The 20717-nt window shown below is 37.7% G+C and overlaps 1 protein-coding gene across 1 annotated transcript; it reads right to left on the reverse strand.

Annotated features, from left to right (window-relative positions):
• Nucleotides 1-1234: 1234 nt before the first annotated feature.
• kpna6 (karyopherin alpha 6 (importin alpha 7)) lies at nucleotides 1235-16851 on the reverse strand. Its single transcript, XM_036566213.1, has 14 exons — nucleotides 16690-16851; nucleotides 12849-12982; nucleotides 12656-12751; nucleotides 11661-11760; nucleotides 11438-11532; nucleotides 11205-11336; nucleotides 10357-10445; nucleotides 10112-10211; nucleotides 8074-8237; nucleotides 7821-7899; nucleotides 7555-7680; nucleotides 6886-7013; nucleotides 5453-5631; nucleotides 1235-4917 (listed from the first exon to the last, which is right to left on the reverse strand). Exons 1-14 carry the CDS (start codon nucleotides 16691-16693, stop codon nucleotides 4730-4732), a joined length of 1614 nt encoding a protein of 537 aa, XP_036422106.1. The 5' UTR covers nucleotides 16694-16851; the 3' UTR covers nucleotides 1235-4729.
• Between the last annotated feature and the right edge of the window lie 3866 nt (nucleotides 16852-20717).

Here is a 20717-nt window from a genome sequence, read left to right on the forward strand (position 1 = left end):
AAAGCACATATTTTCAATAGGGAGATACAATCCAAGCAGATCGACACAAAGGGAAAAGAAATCTCAATAAAGCTTGAGTCAACAAAAATGTAAATTAGTCCAGCATAATAAATTAGCTTTACAATTAAATTTCTGATTCAATTTACCAATTTGGTGTACAAATAGCAGACCGCCACACGTCTACAGAGACTGTGCAGATAATGTAACCTCTGTGATTATTATAAGATATGAAAATAGAGCAGCAACATTTGCACAAATGCGTGCACATTCAAGTAAATAAACAAAGTCCGGAAAAAAAAGAAAAACAAAAACAAACAAACAAAAAAAACAAACAAGAAACAAATTCCACATTGATATGCATCAACCTCCAGTCTTTGTTGGTCTAATTGGCACTTTTGTGAAAAGGAGTGCATTTGAATTTTTAAATTAGTTTCTTTCTTTTGATTCGCTTATTATTACCCAACCTCAAGTGTTACAGACCAGCTTATGCTTTTTTTTTCTTCTATTTATTTTTTTTTCTTTTGGATATACACAGATAACCAGGTATAGATGGGTACAGGGAACTGCAGCATCTCTGACCTATTACTACTCCCTTTGAACGCATCTATAAACTAGTTAGCCACAGTGTTTTTAATTAATAAGTCAAAAATAAACTGCATAATTAAAGTGTATCTGTGCCCTCCAGTTTAAGCTGTTCTCAATTCTCTTTATCCAAAAACCAAGATAGTACCCACGTCTCTGGTTTGGAGCAAGCTGAATAGGGTGAGGGTGTAATACACAGAAACAGACCTTACATAGAGGACATTCTACATACAGTTGTATACAAAGGTTAGACGCTCCTGGTCAAATGACACGTTTTATTTATTTATTTTTTTTTTTTAAGTAAAAATAACACATCCTCTACACAGAGCACACTTCTGCACATTTTAATACACAATTACTGTTTATTTACTGGATTGAACATACTGGGGAGCAAAAACAACATAAAACATGGCCTGTGCCAAAGTTATGGCACATTATGTATTGTAAATTTTTCCCCCAAATAGATTAAATTCAGCAAATAACTAGAAATCGTGCACTAAATTTAGCAGAAGTTGTGTAGAGGATGTGTTTACTTATTTACATTTAGAATATCAACAAAGCATGTGATTTGACCAACTTTGTATACAGCTGTATTTTAATTCTCATATATCGTAGCTGTCGTAACCGATCCTCGTATATCCAAAATGATAACTTTCTAGGAGAGCGAAGAAAAAAAAATCCTAATGTAGTGGGATTTTACAGCAAGTAATTAGGGGCTATTTCTATTAGACTATTTGTCATGTAATTGTCACACAATGTGCAGGGCAGCTGGTGTTTTTAAAAGCTGTAATAAAGAAATGGAGCAAAATGGAGTTAGGATGTTCTGATACAACAGCGACAATATCTTTCCTTTCTAAGCCTATGATAAAGCGGTCTGTCTGTCTAAGTGACAAAAAACTGAAACACCAGAAACTCTTAGTGAACACATAAAAAAAACGTGACTCAATCTGCACAACTCTGTTAGTATTATAGGAGTGGGTCACTCCAACCGTCACCTCAGTAGCTCCGCTCCCATTAACTCTACACTGTAGCTTTTGCATCCAGAACAACTATATAGAAAATATGAGCACCCCTGGCCTTAAGCTTCTGCATGGGTGTCATAAGGACTCTACAGAAATTTGCAGAGTCTTGACTTAGACTAGGCTGATGGAGGATCAGCTCCTCTTAATCCAACACTTAAACACTATGGTCTGATTTCCTGGACATGGATTAAGCCTGGCTGTGGTTCTAAACTGCACTTTTTTGTGTAGGCTTAGGCTTAATCTGGGTCTGAGGAACCAGCTCTATGACCTTAGTCATAGCGAAACTGCAAACCGGTCTCAGTTCAGTGTAAAAGAGCAACTTTCTATAGAAAGGCTGAGAGGAATCGGTTTGAGGTGATGGCTTCACCCTAAGCTACAGTAAACAGATTACAACAGCAGAGCTGAAAAAAAAAAAGATTTACTGCCAAAGTATCAAATGTAGTGCACTTGCACCAAACTGTAAAAGGTGTTATTTAACTAAAGATCAAACATTTTTAAAGTGTTTCTTTAACTCTTTAACACGCTGTCAAACAATTTGGCAAATCTCAATTTTGCATCTATGGAATGCCATCATTTACCAGAGAAAACAAACATTGGCAAGAAAATGGAAGCAAATCTAGCAAATGTGAAAAATACTAAGTCATTGCTGTTGTAAACCTGCTCTGGTCTATGACAGCATTTTCTAGATTTGAAAAAAAAAAACTGAGATTCAGTATCAAATACTTAGATAATTCCTTTCAAAAGGCAGCTGCAATACTAATATTACCAGGTCAAATGTTTAAGCTCCAAAATCGTACTCTGACCAAATGCTCACTGTTGCTAGTACACTAGGTGTCCACAGTGCTGAGCATGCATTACACAGAAATGCGCACAAAAAATACAGATCTCAAGTTCAGCGACCAAAACATACTACAGCGCGCTTCACTGCTAACATTAGAAGCAACACAAGCTACAAAGTCATGGTGTGAACACACAGCTTCAAAGGTTCTTCAGAAGTTCTTTCCCTCACTTTCACACATCATCTGTCAGTCAGTGTCCTATTTCTCATCCATAGCTATAGGCCATACTAACCAAACAAAACCCAGCCTTCACTCATTAAAGCACCCAAGAGTCAGTGTGGTGTAGAGGTAGGAGAAAAAAAAAAAAACGCTTCCATAATAACATGAAAAATTACATAAAAAGTTGTCACAGTTTTATGTTTCCTTGATCAAGAGGTAAAGTACTTCCTGTAAAAAGAACAAGGAAATGAACAGAAACTGAACATTTCATATCTTCTCTTTAAAACACTATAGCTGTGAGCCACTCCAGCATAAAGCTTTGCCACAAATGATACCAAAGAATTTCACTGTGGGAAGAAAGAAGTTAGCCAAGAGTGGACTCCTTGCAATAAAGTGCCAATTTTTAGAGGAGAAAAAAACAAACCAAAAAAACTGCATGCTGCTTTAGACTGATACTAAAAGCAGAAGAGTGAAAAAAAAGCCAAGCAGAAATGTTCAGTCAGAAATTATGGAAGCCGTTTTCCCCTGTGTTGTGTGTTCTTATCTGTATATGACGTGTACATTGCATGCTGTCTGTATGCATGTGTGCAAGAGGTGTTGTGCAACTATATAGCATAATATTTATATATATTTCTTTGCCTATACATGTTCGTTAGGTTAGTCATGATTTAGACATGTATCCCTTGCCATACCTTTAAGATCTGTAAATTATTGCTCATGTAAGTAACTGTAAACAAAGAGTAAATAAATAAATAAAAGTTACAGGGTGCTTTTATAAACTGAATGACAACCAAAGCTGGTGAGGAAATTTTGTGAAAAGGGAAACCATTGTCCTTTTTTTCCTATTTATAGGCTATACCTGTGCAGCAAATGTCAATAGTAGCTGATTAATCAACATTACGTGATAGCAGTGGGTGGGAGCCCTCTGGTTTTGGCAAGGGATACACCAAGACAGTGGATAGAATAATAAAACCATGCAAAAGCCTAACATGCACCAACTGAGGGCTAGCCACACAAAGATCTTAACACTGTCTGCACCAGCTATTTGCACAGCAATTATTAAATCTATGTCCCAACAAAGAAAGCAAAACTCAAATTAATGAAAGCAGTCCAAACGGGTGTCTGTGCGTATCTAAAATACACAAAAATGCAACCAAGCCTCACTTGCAAAACTTGGGGCTATAGTCTAGTGAAAACCCCGTCCCTCGGTTCTGTGCTAGTCTTACATTTCGCAGCAATTAAGTCACAGCGTTTTTCAAAACTATTCATAACACCACACGCCACAAACATTAGACATCTAATTATTCTGCCTCTGTATCACCATTAGCCTGGATATAGTTATCCTACCTCATGTATTTGAACACTTTCTGATGCATTATTTCAGCACAACCATCCAGCTCTTTGAACTTCCAAACCCAAGTGTAGCATGACAAAGTAAGTTAGTACTAAAAAGAACCAAAGCATGTTCCCTACAGCCTCTGAAAAGTGTGAAATCTTTCAACGACAAACACTCTCCGATAATAGTACAAGGCCATGTCTAAGAAGCACGGCTTACACAACAACCAGTATCGTTTTGCTACTAGAATGAGCAGTGGAAGAATGCAGGTGCATCTAAATGTCTTCATTATTTGATGAAAGGTGTGTTAATGGACTGCATTGATTGTATAACTATGGTATTACACAAATGGGCAAAGAAAAAAAAAAATACCAAATTTAATCAAGCTGGGTTGGGAATGCATGCCCAGTGATTGCTATATTCAGACAAAAGAAGGAGGGGGGAAAAAAAAAAAAAAAGCATCCTTTCCAAACCAATTTGGTAATGCCATCAACTTTCGCCTGGGGGGGCGGGGGCAGTTTCTGAGCCACACTGTTTAAAGGGCAAATTAAAGACAGAATAAAATTAAATAAAGCTCCAGTTCCTGAAGTCTTCCATGTGTGACAACAGTGGTAATGTCCTTCTGCAAGAAGCACATTTTTTCCTCTATGTGTCTAAATAAATCTGCATGGGCCACAGTCAGGCTTGTCTGGCTGTGCTGTGAGCAGATCCGATACAGCCTGCAGTACAGGTACTGGGACGGGAAAGTTAGGGATGCTCTAGGGGAGACTGATGAAGTGTTGGAAGGTTGATTAGAGCTGAAAGCCCTCCATGGGGGCCTCCTGCTGAGGAAAAAGGTACTGCTGCTGGTTCTCATCCACCTGTGGCGCCAGACTGGCATCCTCCTCCTCCACACCAAAGTAGTGCTCAATGAGATCAAAGGCTTTCTGGTAGATCTCCTGATTCTCATGGCTCTGGAGAAACTCAATCTTGTCCAAGCCTAATAGGAAAAAGGGATATATCACATGTAACATAGCAATATGTCTTTTAGTATAACATTTTTGTATTTAAAGAGTTGTTATCTTTAGTGGTGGAATGTACAATATATGGCCAAAAGTATGTGGACACCCTTCCTAAATGACTGCATTCAAGTGTCAAGCCATATCAACTGCTACCAGGTGTATAATATCAACCACAAAGCTATGCAATCGGCATAGACAAACAATGGCAGTAGAATGGGACATGCTGAAGAGCTCAACTCCTTTAAATGTGGCACTGTCAAAAGATGCCACAAGTCAGTTTGTCAAAGCTGTGCCCTGCTGGATCTGCCCTGGGCAACTGTAAGTGCTATTACTGTGAAAGGGAGGTGTCAAAGAGCAACATTAGCTCAGCCACAAAACACATATTAAGGACTGTGGTTTTGGAATTAGATGTCTAATAAAGCTCTTACAGGTGTGATGGTCAGGTATAAACATGGTGTATGACTATGTAATAATAATAATAATAATAATAATAATAATAATAATAATATCAACCATAGGCCTCCTCTATGAGACTGCAGTAAGGGTTGATGCCGCTTCCGTTCTGTTTGGCCTCCTGCTCTCCAAGTCTCAGAATATTCTCCAGTCCATTCAAAGCTACCTGCACAATCTTAGAGTCCATCACTGTCAACAGGTCACACAGGGGCTTAATGCAGCCCAAATTCACCAGATACCTGCATACAGAATAAGAAAGCAAGAGTTAGAATGAGTAAGAAAGAAAATGAAAATGAGAGAACAAGCAAGGGAGTGAAAGACAGCAGAAAGATGGAATGTAATGGCTGGAACTAAATTAAAAGATAATCATTCAGCTTTCACAATGAACAAAACTCAATTAAAATGTGCCACAGGCTGTTTCCAAAAGGTACATTCTCATTTATACCACACATTTGATTACTTCTGTGTAACTACTATATAGTCTATGTGGACTGTTCCTGCTCACACCAGTCTGAATAGACAGAGTACTTTACAGGAACCTAAAGTCTGAAAAACACAAAGGCAATTGCTGTTGTTAAAGAACAGTGTTGCATTCAGATGAAGTGACCTTTGTAAATGGCTCCAAAATTCTCTGAGAAGGCTGGAGCAATCCATAATTCAATAAATAGACCCAGCCCAAGCAGGGACCAGCATGAGTAATGTTCATCTTTAACTTTAGCATCTACCCGTGCCTGACTGCACCAAACAAAAAGTCAAGAAGGCTGGTCATATGTTAGCAAGATAAATGTATGACAAACACAAGATAAAGCAAAAAATAAATAACACACACTGTGGCATTTCAACACCATTTCAAGAGTATAATTAAACCTAGACTGCTTGTACTGAGTTCTTCTAACACTGTCAATAACACCCACTAGAATCAACCAATTTGAAAGGAAGGAATACAAATCACACATGTAAATATGCACTTTTTTGATCATCATTTAGCCTCAAATTGCAGGCAATATATCAAATTAATTCTCTTTAACATGTATGCAAATAAAGCAAAGTATACATCTAATGTCACTTGCTACAGGGCCTAGTTGACAGATTCTCTGTTCAGTAGTATTGGTGGGATTTTTTGCTGACAATCACCAGAATGGAAGTGATAGAAGCCATTTGAACCAATGAAATACCACTATGCTTAACTGCAAAGTTAAAAACTCCTGTCACCAGACACCCTTGCAGGACTCATAGTGTCTGGTATCTGTGTTTTTTTGTTATTAAACTTTACACTTTTCATTGCTTTATTGATTTTCTGGTGTTGACAGATTTTTGATTTATTTATTGCTTTCTTCATTAATTTACAAATCTTTTGACCTAAATCCTGACTCACTGTGTTTTCTTTTAAGTTTCTGTGATGCATCACCAGCACAGAAATTATGAATTGGATGTTTTCACCCAACCTTACCCAACCACTCAGCAAAACAATCTAACTTTAGACTTGGGCTCACCGGATCTGTTCAGGTGTGCCTCCTGATGTTGCATTAGTAATGGCCCACGCTGCCTCTTTTCTGGTGCGGAACTCTGCTTTCTGGAGGATTTCGATCAGTACAGGGAAGATGTTTGCATCTATTACTGTCTGAGGAGAAAAAAAAAAAGAAATGAAAGAGTAAAACTAAAAAAGACATTTTTCAAAAAATATAGCTCATCACTTCTCTCTGGTCCAAAACAATAACTAAATACTTTACAGGACTGTTTTGCATGACCGTATGAGAGTATGGATGTATTAGGCCACAAAATGCACAGTTCAGTATGATACAGCGACTCGACCATTTCTGTATTCAAAACATTCAACTTCAGATCAGCAAATTCAGGCTGGTTTCTTAGCAACAAATGCACATGCACTTAAGTTGTGCTTTATTATATAACAAACTCAAATGTAGTGTGAAAAGAGGAAAACAGACAAAACTGCCAGAAAGGATGATATCTGTGCAGATGAGTGAACATCGCTTGCTCACTCATCTTGCTTATAAATAAATATAGTCAGTATTTTATAAGGAGTAGTTTTCTGAATCCATTGTTTGAGGCCTTTTGTTTAAAACGTCTTGAACAATCCAATCCAACACCATGTATGATTACACTCCTAGAGCTGAAGTGTATGAGAGTGTATCGGTGTGTACCTGTATCTGTGCTCGGTTTCCTGCTGTGATGTTGGAGATGGTCCAGCACGCCTCCTTCCTGATGGACTCCTTGGCACTGCTGAGCAGGTGCAGGAGACAGGGGAGAGCAGAGCAGTTCAGCACCACCTGCAGTGCACAAAGCAGGGCACAGAGAGACAGTGAGTGAAAAAGAGAGATGTGCACAGAGCACAGAGCCAAATGATCTAAACCAGCAATGCAAACACACATGGACACAAGCATAATAAAAAACACACAAGCACACAAACCTGTGTCTGAATGTCATCTCCAGTGACTATGTTTCCTACAGCCCTCAGTGCTGGAGAAGCCACTTTGTAATCTGAGTGCCTGCGAGAGTAGCAAAAGCAAAACCAGATCAGCTTGTGTTGAAAATCAAAACAGCATGGGAGTGAAATCAATTACAATGAGTGGAATGGGAATTTCATACAGACAAATAAAAAATAAATAAATAAATAAATAAAATAAAATAATTTCTAGATGGATTCAGCTATTGAGACTCACATGAGAAGCTCTACCAGCCTCCTGCAGACCCCCGAGTCAATCACAGCCTGGATTTTCTCATTGGGTCCATCTGAGAGGTAAGATAAGGCCCAGCATGCATCAGCCAGCAGGTCAGGATCACTGCTAAACAGCAGGCGGGACAGCACTGGCAGGCATGGAGAAACCTACAGGTGGGTAAAAGTGTGTTTCTCATAGAAAACAAACTACCATATCGTATAAACATATAAAAAGCCATTTATAGTCAAAATGGCAACTTCACAGGCGAAAGCAGAAAACATTCATTTCATTCACTGATTATAGTGGAGCTACCAGACCAAAACTGCAAAGTACCATTAAATAAAGACCACAAGTTTTCAGAACAATGCTAATAAAACCCTGCCCAAACTGTTCAAAACACAGGCACAGCTTAATGAGCTGGTGCTCTCCGCACCAAACTCACTCTGCTGCTCAGTTATTCTATCTGTCTGAGGAATGCAGGGCAGCAGGAATGCAAGCTGGCACGTGCAGGATGATAAATTCCACCCACCTCTGTCCAACACATTGTGCCCAATTAGACAAGAGAGGGGAATGCAGGACGTGGATTAAACAGTCACCCATAAACTATGGCAGGCACAGATAACTGATGGATTACTCAGGATCAACATTAGTTACACTGTACAATTCTCAGACCAGATGAAGCGTAGTTAATACCTAAGTTAAACACAAAGTTAAATATTAAGTAGGGATATTAAAAAGTTGGAATAGACAACACACAAGTAGTGCCACAAATGATGCAATCAAATACTCAAAAACTAAGTTTGTTTATCTTTTTTCAGTCATCAATTCAGATGCTGTGCAGCACTACACTGAATTTTATACTACTATACAAGCTTTCTTAGACTCCCAGCATTGCCATCTTTGGACAAAAGGGTGAAACTTTAAAAAGCTTTGCCACTTAGGAGCCTCTTTTTGAGCATCTTTTTAACTAAACATGCAACTGAATACTGTTGAAGCACTCAGGATAATCATATCATCAGAAAACCTTATTGTAACAATAATTCATCATGATAACAGTAACACTGTCATATAACTCCTAAAGCTGGGCCGACGCGACATGATTTTAACCCAATTTGTCCCTTCCAACAAATTTTCACAGTCCAAAGCAATTTTCCAGGTTGAAACAATATATGGAGCAGATGATCTGGTAGTGTGATGAGTTCATGAGTCCTATGGTGTGAGATGGTCAGTGATGTAGCTGAACGAATGATTCAGGCAACAGCCAAAGAGAGAGTAAGGAGAGAGGAAAAAAAAGGTCAAAGACAGTGGACAGAGAAGCTGCTTGTTGAGTTCACGCAAATACACCAATGACTCTCTTTACTATTTGTAAATTTAAGTAAGCTGCTGGTTTATTGTGAAATATTTCTCCAGCTCTGACTGCGATATCTGCGTTTCAATCTCATATTCAACCCCAGTTTGCATTTTCGTTATGCTGCTTGTGTCTGTATAAAAGCACAAACATGTCTGGTCCAGTTTAGCTTTGTTTGCATCATGTGATGAAGGGAGGAAGATTTTAAAAAGATTTGAAAGAGCCACAAACAGAAAAGTCAGCGTGAAGCAATTTCTTGAAGTCAACATGAATCAGAAATCTTAATGCATTTTCCTTCTATACCATCATGCATTTCTAACTGAAACATGGTATCGAGGAGGGTCTGTAAGCTAGCTGAGCATTTTCTCTTGACTGTAGGTGGGGGTGGTGAGGTTTTATTGGTTAATATCCCCCACCCACAGGTGCACAATGGCAATCAAAAATCAGAAGATATTTTAGAGGCAGGCAAAAGTCACTACACTTTGATCAATAACTACAATATTTTGTATTTTTAAATGGTTTTGTATGATGAATCATGCTTGATATGACCAAAGGCATGAATTAGCAAGATAAAAAAAAAAGGTACATTTTGATTTCAGGTTGACTTTAAAACAAGTGGGTTGAAGAGAGAAAACCATTAATAACAATAAGACATTAACAGAGACAGAAAAAAGAAAAGGAACAGAGTGAGACCTTTTCAAAATCTGGTGGTGGACTTTTGCCTCTGCATAGATTAGACAGGGCCCATACAGCGTTCCTGGTCATCGTAAGACGAGCTGATTTCGTCAGCAGCCTAAAAGGGGATTTCATAAAAACATGTACAAAAATGTATAAACCATCATTAGGCAAGAATGAAAAATGAAAATACTCTGAATCGGCCAGCACAGCCTTCAACTAAGAGAAATTGGATAATCAAACAGGCTCAGTAAAGCACTCACATTAATAGTGGTGGAAGGATATTGCAGTTCAGAACGAAGTCCCTGCATACAGCACTGTCTCCTGCAATGTTGCCTAGAGCCCAGACAGCCTGCAAGAGAGACATTGATTTAGGGTTGAAAAGTGATGGAATTGGTGATTAAAAAGTTATGGATTCAGCTATTCAATGAAAATTGGGACAGCCGTCTGCAAGACTTTGATTGAAAATACAAGCAGAAGTTTGCAAGGGCCGGAAGCACCATAAACTCAAACTGTCTCATCATCCTCAAAACAAAACTGACCTCCCTGCAGGAATAGAAAGAACCTCACCTAAACAAACCAAATGCAATTTCCATTCAGAAACAGCTCTGTAAGCTTTGCATTTTATTCATGAAGATTTTACTCAAAGGCAGCGGTTTTAGGACTGTTTCTTGTGGTTAGTTTCTAGGTTTTCAAACTGCATCAGCTGTTCATAATTTTAATCATGCATAACTTGCCATCTTGCTCAGTTTAAGGCCTTTTAAACAATGTTTACTATGACTGGCTAATTCCTTCCAAATAAATACTGAGAAAGACTATTGGGTTTCACCTTGCATGTTCCAGATTTGTATGGACTCTACAGAGTAATATAGAAACAACGAGTAGTGAGATTACTTTTCTGTAGGAAATAATCAGTAACCCCATTACATTTTGGGAAAGTAATCTAGGGTTGGGTTAACCGTTACAAAAACTGCACAGCTAATATGCACTCCATTTTGATATGGATAGAAGAATTTATTTTGCAGTTTGACAGAGGCACACCTAATTGATTCCTGTGCACATACTTGAAATGCAGGTCAGCTAACATTGCTTCTGTAAAACCTGTGAGTACCTGTTCCTGGACGTCTTCAAATTCAGAGTTGAGGAGCTGGATGAACACAGGCACGGCACCTGCCTCGATCACGTATTTCGTCTGCTGAGATGTTCCAGAGGCGATGTTGGTCAGAGCCCATGCAGCCTCAAACTGGGAAGAGTTAACACAGAGGTACATTTAGGAATTTTGGTTCAAAGCAATCAGTTAAAAAATATAAACTAAAAGTGATTACTGATGGGTAAACATTATACCTGTAATGTGCAATCAGTGCTTTTTTCAAGGAACTCTACAAATCTGTTCACGACTCCTGGTGTGCTGATGACCTCATCAATGGGTGGGTTTGGTTCTGAGTAACAAACAGAGTCAAAAGAATTTGATCTGACTTATCAAAATCCATATGTTAAAGCTTTACTAAGCTATGCCTGGTTATGGCTGACAATGTTTACTAAAAGTTACTTTTATTGTATAGGATACCTTTGGACAGTAGTTTTCTGAATTTCTGCGTTGTGGCCAGCTGCAATTCAGGGTCATCTGAAAAGAGCATTTCCACCATGTCTCTCGTGATAACTCCTTCCTGAAAGGACAAAAGAACACAACCTTACAACTCCCATCAGACTGTTTTACTACTCTCTGAATGTGGTGGGGATTCATTTAGATTATAGGTGTGGGCAACAAGGCATACATATAACATCACAAAACTTTAAGACATTTTCATGATACATAATATAGTTTTTCTGAGGTTTGATAAGTTGGTCCAGACAGAAAAAGAACCAGCAGTGTAACATTTAAAAAACTACAAAACTATGAACACTTTTTTTTTATTTTACATAAACAGGACTAATTATGGTCTCTTTATAATGAAATATGCCACTGGCGATCTTGAAGTACTGAATCTCCAAAATATCAAATTAAGAATCAATATTGTCCTACTTTCCACCACTATAATATACATCATGATGTTCCATTCTACATGGGCATACATTCACTGCTCCAAACGTGCTTGAAATAAAATCTATTCACATTAACTTATATTACAAGTTTCTCCGTTTTGGAGATCTTTTTTGTTGTTGGTTGAGCAATGATATGACCTTCAGCTCTGTTACCTCTATGGTAGAAGAATGTTGTTTATATGGAATAAGTTCATAAAACACAAAATAACCCCAAGAAAATTACATTTTCAAACATTTGAGCTGTTTTCTCTTTTGCAGCTGTACAAGACCATTTTAAATCCAAAATCTGATGCAATTCTAAGTCTGGTTGAAGCCAATGAGAGGTAGATTTTGTGCATATTTTAGAACTACACATTCTAGAATAATATATATACACAAAACAAAGCATGATTTTAAAACAATGAAAACTGGGGGGAGTATTTTCAGAGAAAAACACTGGATTTTTTAACTGAAGTTAGAGTGTCAGTTGGCCAACTTTGTGAATCGTGGAGGTGTGACTTATTAGCACTGATGACTCACCTGCATTGTGGTAGAGCTGACATAGGAGTCCATGAGAGGGCTGTCAAACATGCCCCCCTCCTCATTCAACAACTCCACATTTCTCCTTTTAAACAGCTGCCAAGCAGAGAGGAGAGCAATACCCATTACAGTACTCCAGGGTAGCCAAAGATGTTAAGAATACAGAGCGAGAGAGAAAAAAAAAAATACTTACTTGCTGTTCTCTTTTCTGTTTCCTCAACTGAATACCCTCCTCTTCTCGTCTTCGGCGCATCTCCTCAAGATTAAGTGCTTTGTTCTTATAGCGGTTCATTCTGTAGTTATCCTTCGCTGGACTCGCTGACGGCTCTGCAGTAGAAAAGGGATCAAAACGTAAAAACTGCAACTCAATCAGCTTCCTACAACAATGATTCCCACCAATTCAGACAACTGTGGATATTAGAAAAAACCTGAACTGTAACTCAAGTCAAGTCAAAGTTTATTTATATAGTGCTTTTTACAACAGATGTTGTCACAAAGCAGCTTTACAGAAAAAATCCGGGTCTAAGGCCCCATGAGCGTCGCCAATGGTGACAGTGGCAAGGAAAAACTCCCTAAGAGCAAGAGGAAGAAACCTTGAGAAGAACCAAGACTCAAAAGGGGAACCCATCCTCCTCTGGTTGACACCGGATAGCAAACAGCATTAGTATAAAATATTAGAATACAAAATGGGGAAAAACAGGTGGAGCAATGGTTAAACTCTTGTTACGCTTGGGTTAGTGCTAAGAGATGGAGTCTGGGGAGAAAGTGAATAACCCTTTATACACTGAACTAGATGAGTCAGGATTCAGGAAGAACATGAACTTCATGAAGTTCACCTTATGGACAAAGAACATATTCACGCAGACAGACCAGGAACAAGGGTGTATGTATATTTGTTGCGAGGCATTTCCATATTTTAAAGCGACACAGTCAGTCAATGTTGAAAAATACTCCTTTCACTCCATTAACATGAAAATAAATAAATAAAAATAAGAAGCACATTGATAAAAGTGCAAAGTAATGTCCTTCCAGCTTCCAGCCACAGCTCTTCACATTCATTACACATTTCAGTCTATCCTCTGACTGCTGAGCACTACACACTCATGCAGAACCATTCAGGCTCACTCAGTAGAACCACACTGCAGAGCAGAGCTAATCGCTGTTTGCATGAGCAAGCATCTAAAGTTCCCACTCTCAGCATTTGTGCACCATTGCATGGTCACTAAATATAAGCCAAAAGAGACTGAATAGCTTGTGGGCTGTAGGTGAAAACGGTACACAGATTCACTGAGCTTTTGGTTTGCATAGTCAGTACAGTATTTATATTATTTAACACTAGATTATTCATTGAGTTTCTGTTGTTTATTTGCATGGAAAGTGGAATTCCACAGACTGCAGATGTGTAAAGAGATTAATGATACATCACAGAAAGATGTTAAACGAAAGGCTTACAGATATGTTGCCTGATGTTTGAGTTGGTTTTAAGATGGTATTGATGGTAAGATTTTAGCTCAAAAACAAGCAGGATGGAAAGGTTCATGCAGGGCATTGTAAGGAAAAATAGCACCCAAAGAAAACTTTTTTCCCCCAATCTCAATGTTTTTTTTTTACATATTTGTGATTGAATTATGCAGAAATTTGGAAAAAAATTGAATTCTTCTTTAAAAAGTGTGACAATTTTATCAGTCACCATCAATTATACTATGAATTATATCAAACACTGTTGAACTAAAATTATCGGAGTATATAATTCAAATTTAATAATAATCAAGTATAAATGTAAAAATATATATGCCAATATTATCAGTTTTCAGATTTATTTTGCCTTCTAAATTCAGTATTGTAGATGACATACATAAATAAGACCACAAAGCAACTGAGACAAACTTGGTGAGTGATGAGTAAGCCATAATAAGCTAATCTAGTTACTATCATTCGCTAAATTACTCATTGTACGTATACAGAAATAAGTCATGTGAGTAACGCAGTCAAGCTAAAGGGCATTATCACGTTAAGGCTTTTGCCAATTATTCGCCTACAACTACATATTCAGAGCTTTTGTGTCCTACTGAATGAGCAAATAAACTCAAACTGTTCAAAATTTGTTTCCTAGATTTAAGACAATTATCTAGCTAAACAAGTATCAGATGAACTGTCAGTTTAAGATAAACCTGGACACCGAGCCACCCTTAGAGTACGACTTTACACATCTCAACATCTTAGTCATGCTTCAAAGGCAGAGCCGAGCCAAACTATTTACCATATGTTACACATTTAGTTTGCCAGGAAAATAAGCTGTGGTACTTCACTTGGTGAGTGCACCATTACAACATTACAGTTATAGTTGTCCATCACATGGGACTCCAAAATAGCAGTGTGGCTTAGGCCCCAGTCACAGGAGCTATTTCAACTGACCACGCGCATGTCCAACTCGCTCTAAACAAAAACTCAAGGCAGCGGAGGAAAAGCAGAACACGCCCTTTGCACATATGTTCATAGATATTTAACTAATCAACTAACATTTAGAGGTCAGTAGAGGTCAACCAACGTTTAAAACTGACAATCAAGTACAGAGAAAGTGATTTAAAATGACAAACCTGTTTGGAGACTTTTAACCTACTGGCCTGCGGTCAAAGTGATTAAAGATAACACGACTATGAAGTCTTCATCACTCAGTGGCTTTTAGGAGCTACTAATATGGACATTCTCTATAGCTGAACACAGACAAGGATCAGTCAGTAAAGCACTGTTAAGCTAAAACTATTGAAGTACAAAGTTAAAGTCTAAAATATAAATACAAAATTATATCCATTGATATTATCAGTCATCAGAATTCTTGTTCTCTAAAACTGGTACTGGGGGTTTTTTGGCAGATGACAGATGCAAATGAGACTATAAGACAACTGAAACAAACTTGCTGAGTAATGAGCAGGCCACAATGTGCTACTCTACTTACTGTGATATGTTAAATTACTCACCATAAGAACACCTCACTTTTTACTGAGACATAGGAAGGACAGACAGACCACTTTCAGTAATGGCTTAATGAAGCCTAATAACGAGGCCTAAGAATTGCAAACTCAGTTTTAAACCTTGAATCTCCCTCTTTAAGCTCTAGTCCAAGGCTGAATTTGAATCTGGTGAGAGGATAAAACTGAGAGAGAAGAAGAAAAACATGTTCAAACAGTTACTGACAACTTCCTTTTTGGAAACCTTCAGTAAGTAGGCAGCTTGAGGGTCCAATATGACTCGTCATCCAGTCTATCTTTAACACAGTGTAAACATTTGCCCACTGACAAACACAGACATGCTAATCTAAGCAAAAGTAGTCTTTAAATGTGCTATAATGGGCAAAAATAGTCACTACAGCTGTAGTTATGCGGTCCCTGGTCAAGTGATTTTACACTAGTGAATAAATGCTTCCTGTCTGGTCTGGGTTGGTGACAGTTACTCATTTAGTCAGACGTACATTTTGTCCTTTTTTTTTACCTCAAGAAATCAGTTAATGTTAGACATTATGAGCATTAGTGCTGGGTCACATCTTCCTAGTAGTGCTAAAGGCTAAAATTTGTGACTTGACAGTTTATACGAAGCTAAAGTCAGCTACTTGCCCGAATTTTTCCGTTCCACCTTAAATGGTGCAGCAGTTACATGGTAGCGCCTGAGACGCCAGACTGTAACCGCCGCACCATTTAAGGTGGAACGGGAAAATTCGAAGAAGCTGGCGAATAGCAAGCCAACTTCAGCCTTCAGCTCAGAGACGTTATCTGCTGAACAAGCAACTTCTCTTTTACCATCTGAAGTGTAAGTTACACCTTACGGCACCACCGTTACTAAAACATTTCTACCAATAACGCTGAATAATGTCGCTCCACTCTGCTGCCCCATAACGTCTAACTGACTGCAGCAAACAGCCATGGTGGCTAAAGGGAGTTAGCGGCGAGGTGCGTGTTCGCCTTCACTCCTTCACCGCGAACGACACATTCAGCCAACTAACCTGAAGAGACGTAAATTCAGACCATACAGACACTCACCCATCTCGCTGTCTTTATAGAAAAGTTGCTTTTGACGGCCTGTAAGGACCAAAAAGGGCAGAAGCTTCGCTCCTTCAGCAAATTGCTCCTCACAAACAATATGTCGGAGATCTACGGAGGCCCTAAGAAGACAAACGTTGTGAAATCGGTGCCGACCGGGAAACGCCAACGAAGCATTTTAAAGCGAAGCTGCGTTTGACAGATCTCTCTCTAAGACATGCAACCTTAAGGAGCGCTTATATTAGCCTCTTATTCGCCAGGGTAGATTCTGGTTTTTCCATCTGAATCAACATGAGCAAACCGTAAGGCAAATTATTCAGTAACTGCATGAAATAAATGTACATTTTTATTTTATTTTATTTTATTTATTTTTGTAAAAGTTCCCCTCAAATTAACAGAACATGTGTTTTATGATCACACATATTGCTATATGCTTACAATTTACTGCTGAAAGCCAAAAATCTTAAACGCTCTTTTTTATAAAAATAATTTTTACAGAGCAGATCACTGAAGATGATCAGTGTTTATAGTTTATAGCCCAGATTTGTGGAAAAATGGGTTGACTTTCAGTAGACAATAAATAAATAAATAAATAAATAAATAAGTAAATAAATAAATACTGAGTTCAGCTTCTTTTATTATAAGGGTTTAAAATTGCATCACCCGTCTATTTGACTGGAAAGAAGACAGTTACAGCTCTCATATGACCCCCACCTTTTGAATGTAGCTTATGAAATATGAAAGTTATGAAGAATATGACGAAGTGCGTTTTGGAACCACCCGTGGTCTCGAGGAGTTGAAAGGTAAGTTCCTTAAGCTTAAGAGCTTCCAAAACTATTTTCTTAAACTCGTCACACTGAAATGTGATTTATTTTTTGCCTGCCTTAGTAGTTTAATCCTTAACATCTGCTAAAATAGCTCTATTTTGATCTTTCAGTTGACGAAAGACAGGACTACGAGTTTTTAGAGTGAGAAAATAAACAAAACAAAAATCTAGCAACAAACAGGCGTTTCTCTAGTTTTATTTAAATAACGTAACGTTTCTTAAAATCTGTTTTACTTGTTTTCTTGGTTGATTTTTTTATTTTTATTGCCATTTATTTTAAATATTTTTATATATTTCTTTTCAATTTATCATTACTACCATTGTTTTATTGTTTTTTTTTATCATTTTGTCCTTTTTAGTTCTGTTTACTTACTTTTATTACTATTTTTAATTTATTTTTTATTACTAATCTGCTTAATAGTTTTAATTGGTTGTCCTGGTTGTCTTCACATTTCCTAATTTTTATTTTTATATACTGTTTTAATAATAATTTCTTAGTCATATTTTATTTTATCTGCTATACTTTTACCATCACAAATGTTTATTTACTCTTTTCAATCCCCTTTTTTTTGCACAATGCTCAGCTACATTGTAAATGAGGTCGATTGGTTATATAACAGTTGATTGATTTTGGTTGGGAACAACCTGTGAAGTGAAATACCTGAAAGTTTCTTTATGAAATGCTTTATATAACAGGGCTGTTTAATTTCCCATAAGAACAAAAATCTAACCTTGCATTAAATATTGATCTAAAGTGTATTTTCTATGACTGAACAGCGCTTTGCAGTGAGAAACACCATGCATCAGTATGACAGCATTTAGAAACTAATATAGGCCTGTAGTCCAGAACCCTAGTGGTGGGAAAATATACAATATTTATCATTATTGTCTTATATGATGCCACATGATATCACGATATGCTTTTATGAACATATTATAGATATTGTTAGCACTTAAATAACACTGACCAACAGCATATTTAATTACAAAGAGAGCAGAAAAAACAGCACCAGATGCCAAACCAGGACCAGACCAGCATAAACCAGCTTAGACCAGTATGGAATTCATTGCTTTTTTTCCAAGCAGGGAAGTAGACCTGTTTAATTTGATTCAGTGCTGTGCAGTATGTTAGAAATAAAGGTTCTGTGCAGGTACATTTTTCTTTCATCAAGGTACAAACAATGTAAATGTTCCCTCAAAGGTACAACAGTGGTTTTAAGGTCCGATTGTGAACCTTAAATAAGTTTTCCCATGTGAAAAGTACATATTGTACCTTTTCATAATCTAATGTTTTAAAACACAACAATAAAATAAAAAGCCTGGAGATGAGATGGGGAGTGTGAAATCAACACAACTTAGAAAATATAATTTCAATGGATTATGGTACAATTATGTTCCCTGACTAAAGGTACTGAGATGTACTCTTGAGGGTATCACCCCAGTGACAAGAGGGGTGCTGCCCCAGTGACAGTTTCATACCTTTATTTTTCGGAGAGTGTGTAAAAATAATTATATTAATGGTTTTTGATTATTATTTAGTTTTAGTATTTTTCAATATGACATGACAGGTTCTTCTGTGTCTTATTAAACCATAGAGAAATTAAATATAATGATGCATGAAAATATCTTGAAGCATTGTGGTGTTATATTTTGCCATATTTCCCACCCGCTGCTGTATATCTTCAGTTTACTTGTAAGCTACTTCTACTAGTTCTCAGTACTTTAGTACTTGCCATGCATGTTTTATTATTTTCATCCTCCAATAAACTTGATTCAACTCCTTTAGCTCATAAATGCCCTTCATGACCTGAACTGATAGGACAAGAAAACACTAAATTGTGCACAGTGGGGAGCAAGACTGAGCAACACTCACTTATATGATTTTGAATCTTAGCCCATAAGACCATTGAACATATATTACTATGTGTAGGGTTCTGTGTTGCCCCTCTCCATAAGACATATAAGATACGCATATTTGTTTGGAAAAACGTTTGCTCAGTTTTATTTTATTCACATTTAGTCCCTAATTCCTTTCTTGAATTTTAAATGTTGAATTTTATTGTCTTACACTGCTCACTTTTGACTTTAGTATTTGATGTTAGACCAAAAGTATCCATGTATTCAGCTCCTATGCTGAAAAATGTTGGATATAGGGCCATTCCGCTGCAGTTTCATAGGGAACTTGGAATTTTCTTGCCCTGATGTTGCAGGCCTTTAACATGTATTGCCTTAAGACATTCACTTGGGGGCACTGTTGCATAAGCTCAGCCTAATGCATTGACTGCTCAGACTACAGGATTTCACCTGCCTACCCAACTGGGGTCACTGGGTACTTATGCTTTTTCACTGTTACCACCAGCAACAAAAGCTTTTCCTAAAGAAGTGTCTTGTATTTTAGGGAAAAGTGTTTATGTGATGGAACAGAAGTAGAGTCCAGCCTATTGTAAGGCATTTAGGTCTGAAAGCAATGACCAGTACTACAGGTAAACGCTTTCCTGCAGTAGTGGACAGTTTTCATGCGATTGTTAATTTAGAGGACCATCAGCCCTGATCTTGTATAGCTCTGCAGTTTGAAATAATGGGAGATCCACCCAGAGCTATTTGTCATTGCCAGACTTCGAGGCACGAGTCTTGAACCCGAACAGAGCTGCAGTGTTATCATGTGTAATACAGGTAGCTGGGAAGCTCTGTGTTGTGACACAAAATGTGATTTTTTTTTGTGCGATTAAAGCTTTGAGTTCTGTATGAAGCCTAGCAAAGGACATCAGCTACAAGCTATTTACATATAATTGGATTTGGCTTATCTTCTGTGCTTTAACATTATTCATTTCCTCTCTAATGCAAAGCTTTCAGATCTTATTATGAAGTCTAAAGAAATCTAACCTGGGTTACGCTGAGGACTGAACTACAAAACTTTTGAATATAACAGATCATGTAGCTAATGGGGTTCTTTTTGCCATCCATATCACTGGCTAATGCAGGCCTGCTATATCAATAGGCATTGGGTGGCTAATGTTGTGGAACAATCTTGTGGAATATCTCGTCCAAGAATTGAAAGGCTCATGGATTAGAATTGTTTGCATTGTTATGTGCTTCATATACTTTTGACCTCACATTGTGATTGGCTGAGAGGAATTCTATGGGTGCCAATTAGGGATGCACAGTGACGTTGGAATCACATCGGTATCAGCATATTATTGCT

This window comes from Colossoma macropomum, unplaced genomic scaffold, assembly GCF_904425465.1.
Source record: "Colossoma macropomum unplaced genomic scaffold, Colossoma_macropomum, whole genome shotgun sequence".
Lineage (NCBI taxonomy): Eukaryota > Metazoa > Chordata > Actinopteri > Characiformes > Serrasalmidae > Colossoma > Colossoma macropomum.

Excerpts from the sequence above, each read along its gene's own strand:
- kpna6 (XM_036566213.1), bottom strand. Across the intron at positions 11,533-11,660 it reads CAGAAAACTACTGTCCAAAG|AACCAAACCCACCCATTGAT; the intron begins GTATCCTATACA and ends TTTGTTACTCAG. Across the intron at positions 11,337-11,437 it reads GCACTGATTGCACATTACAG|TTTGAGGCTGCATGGGCTCT; the intron begins GTATAATGTTTA and ends AACTCTTCCCAG.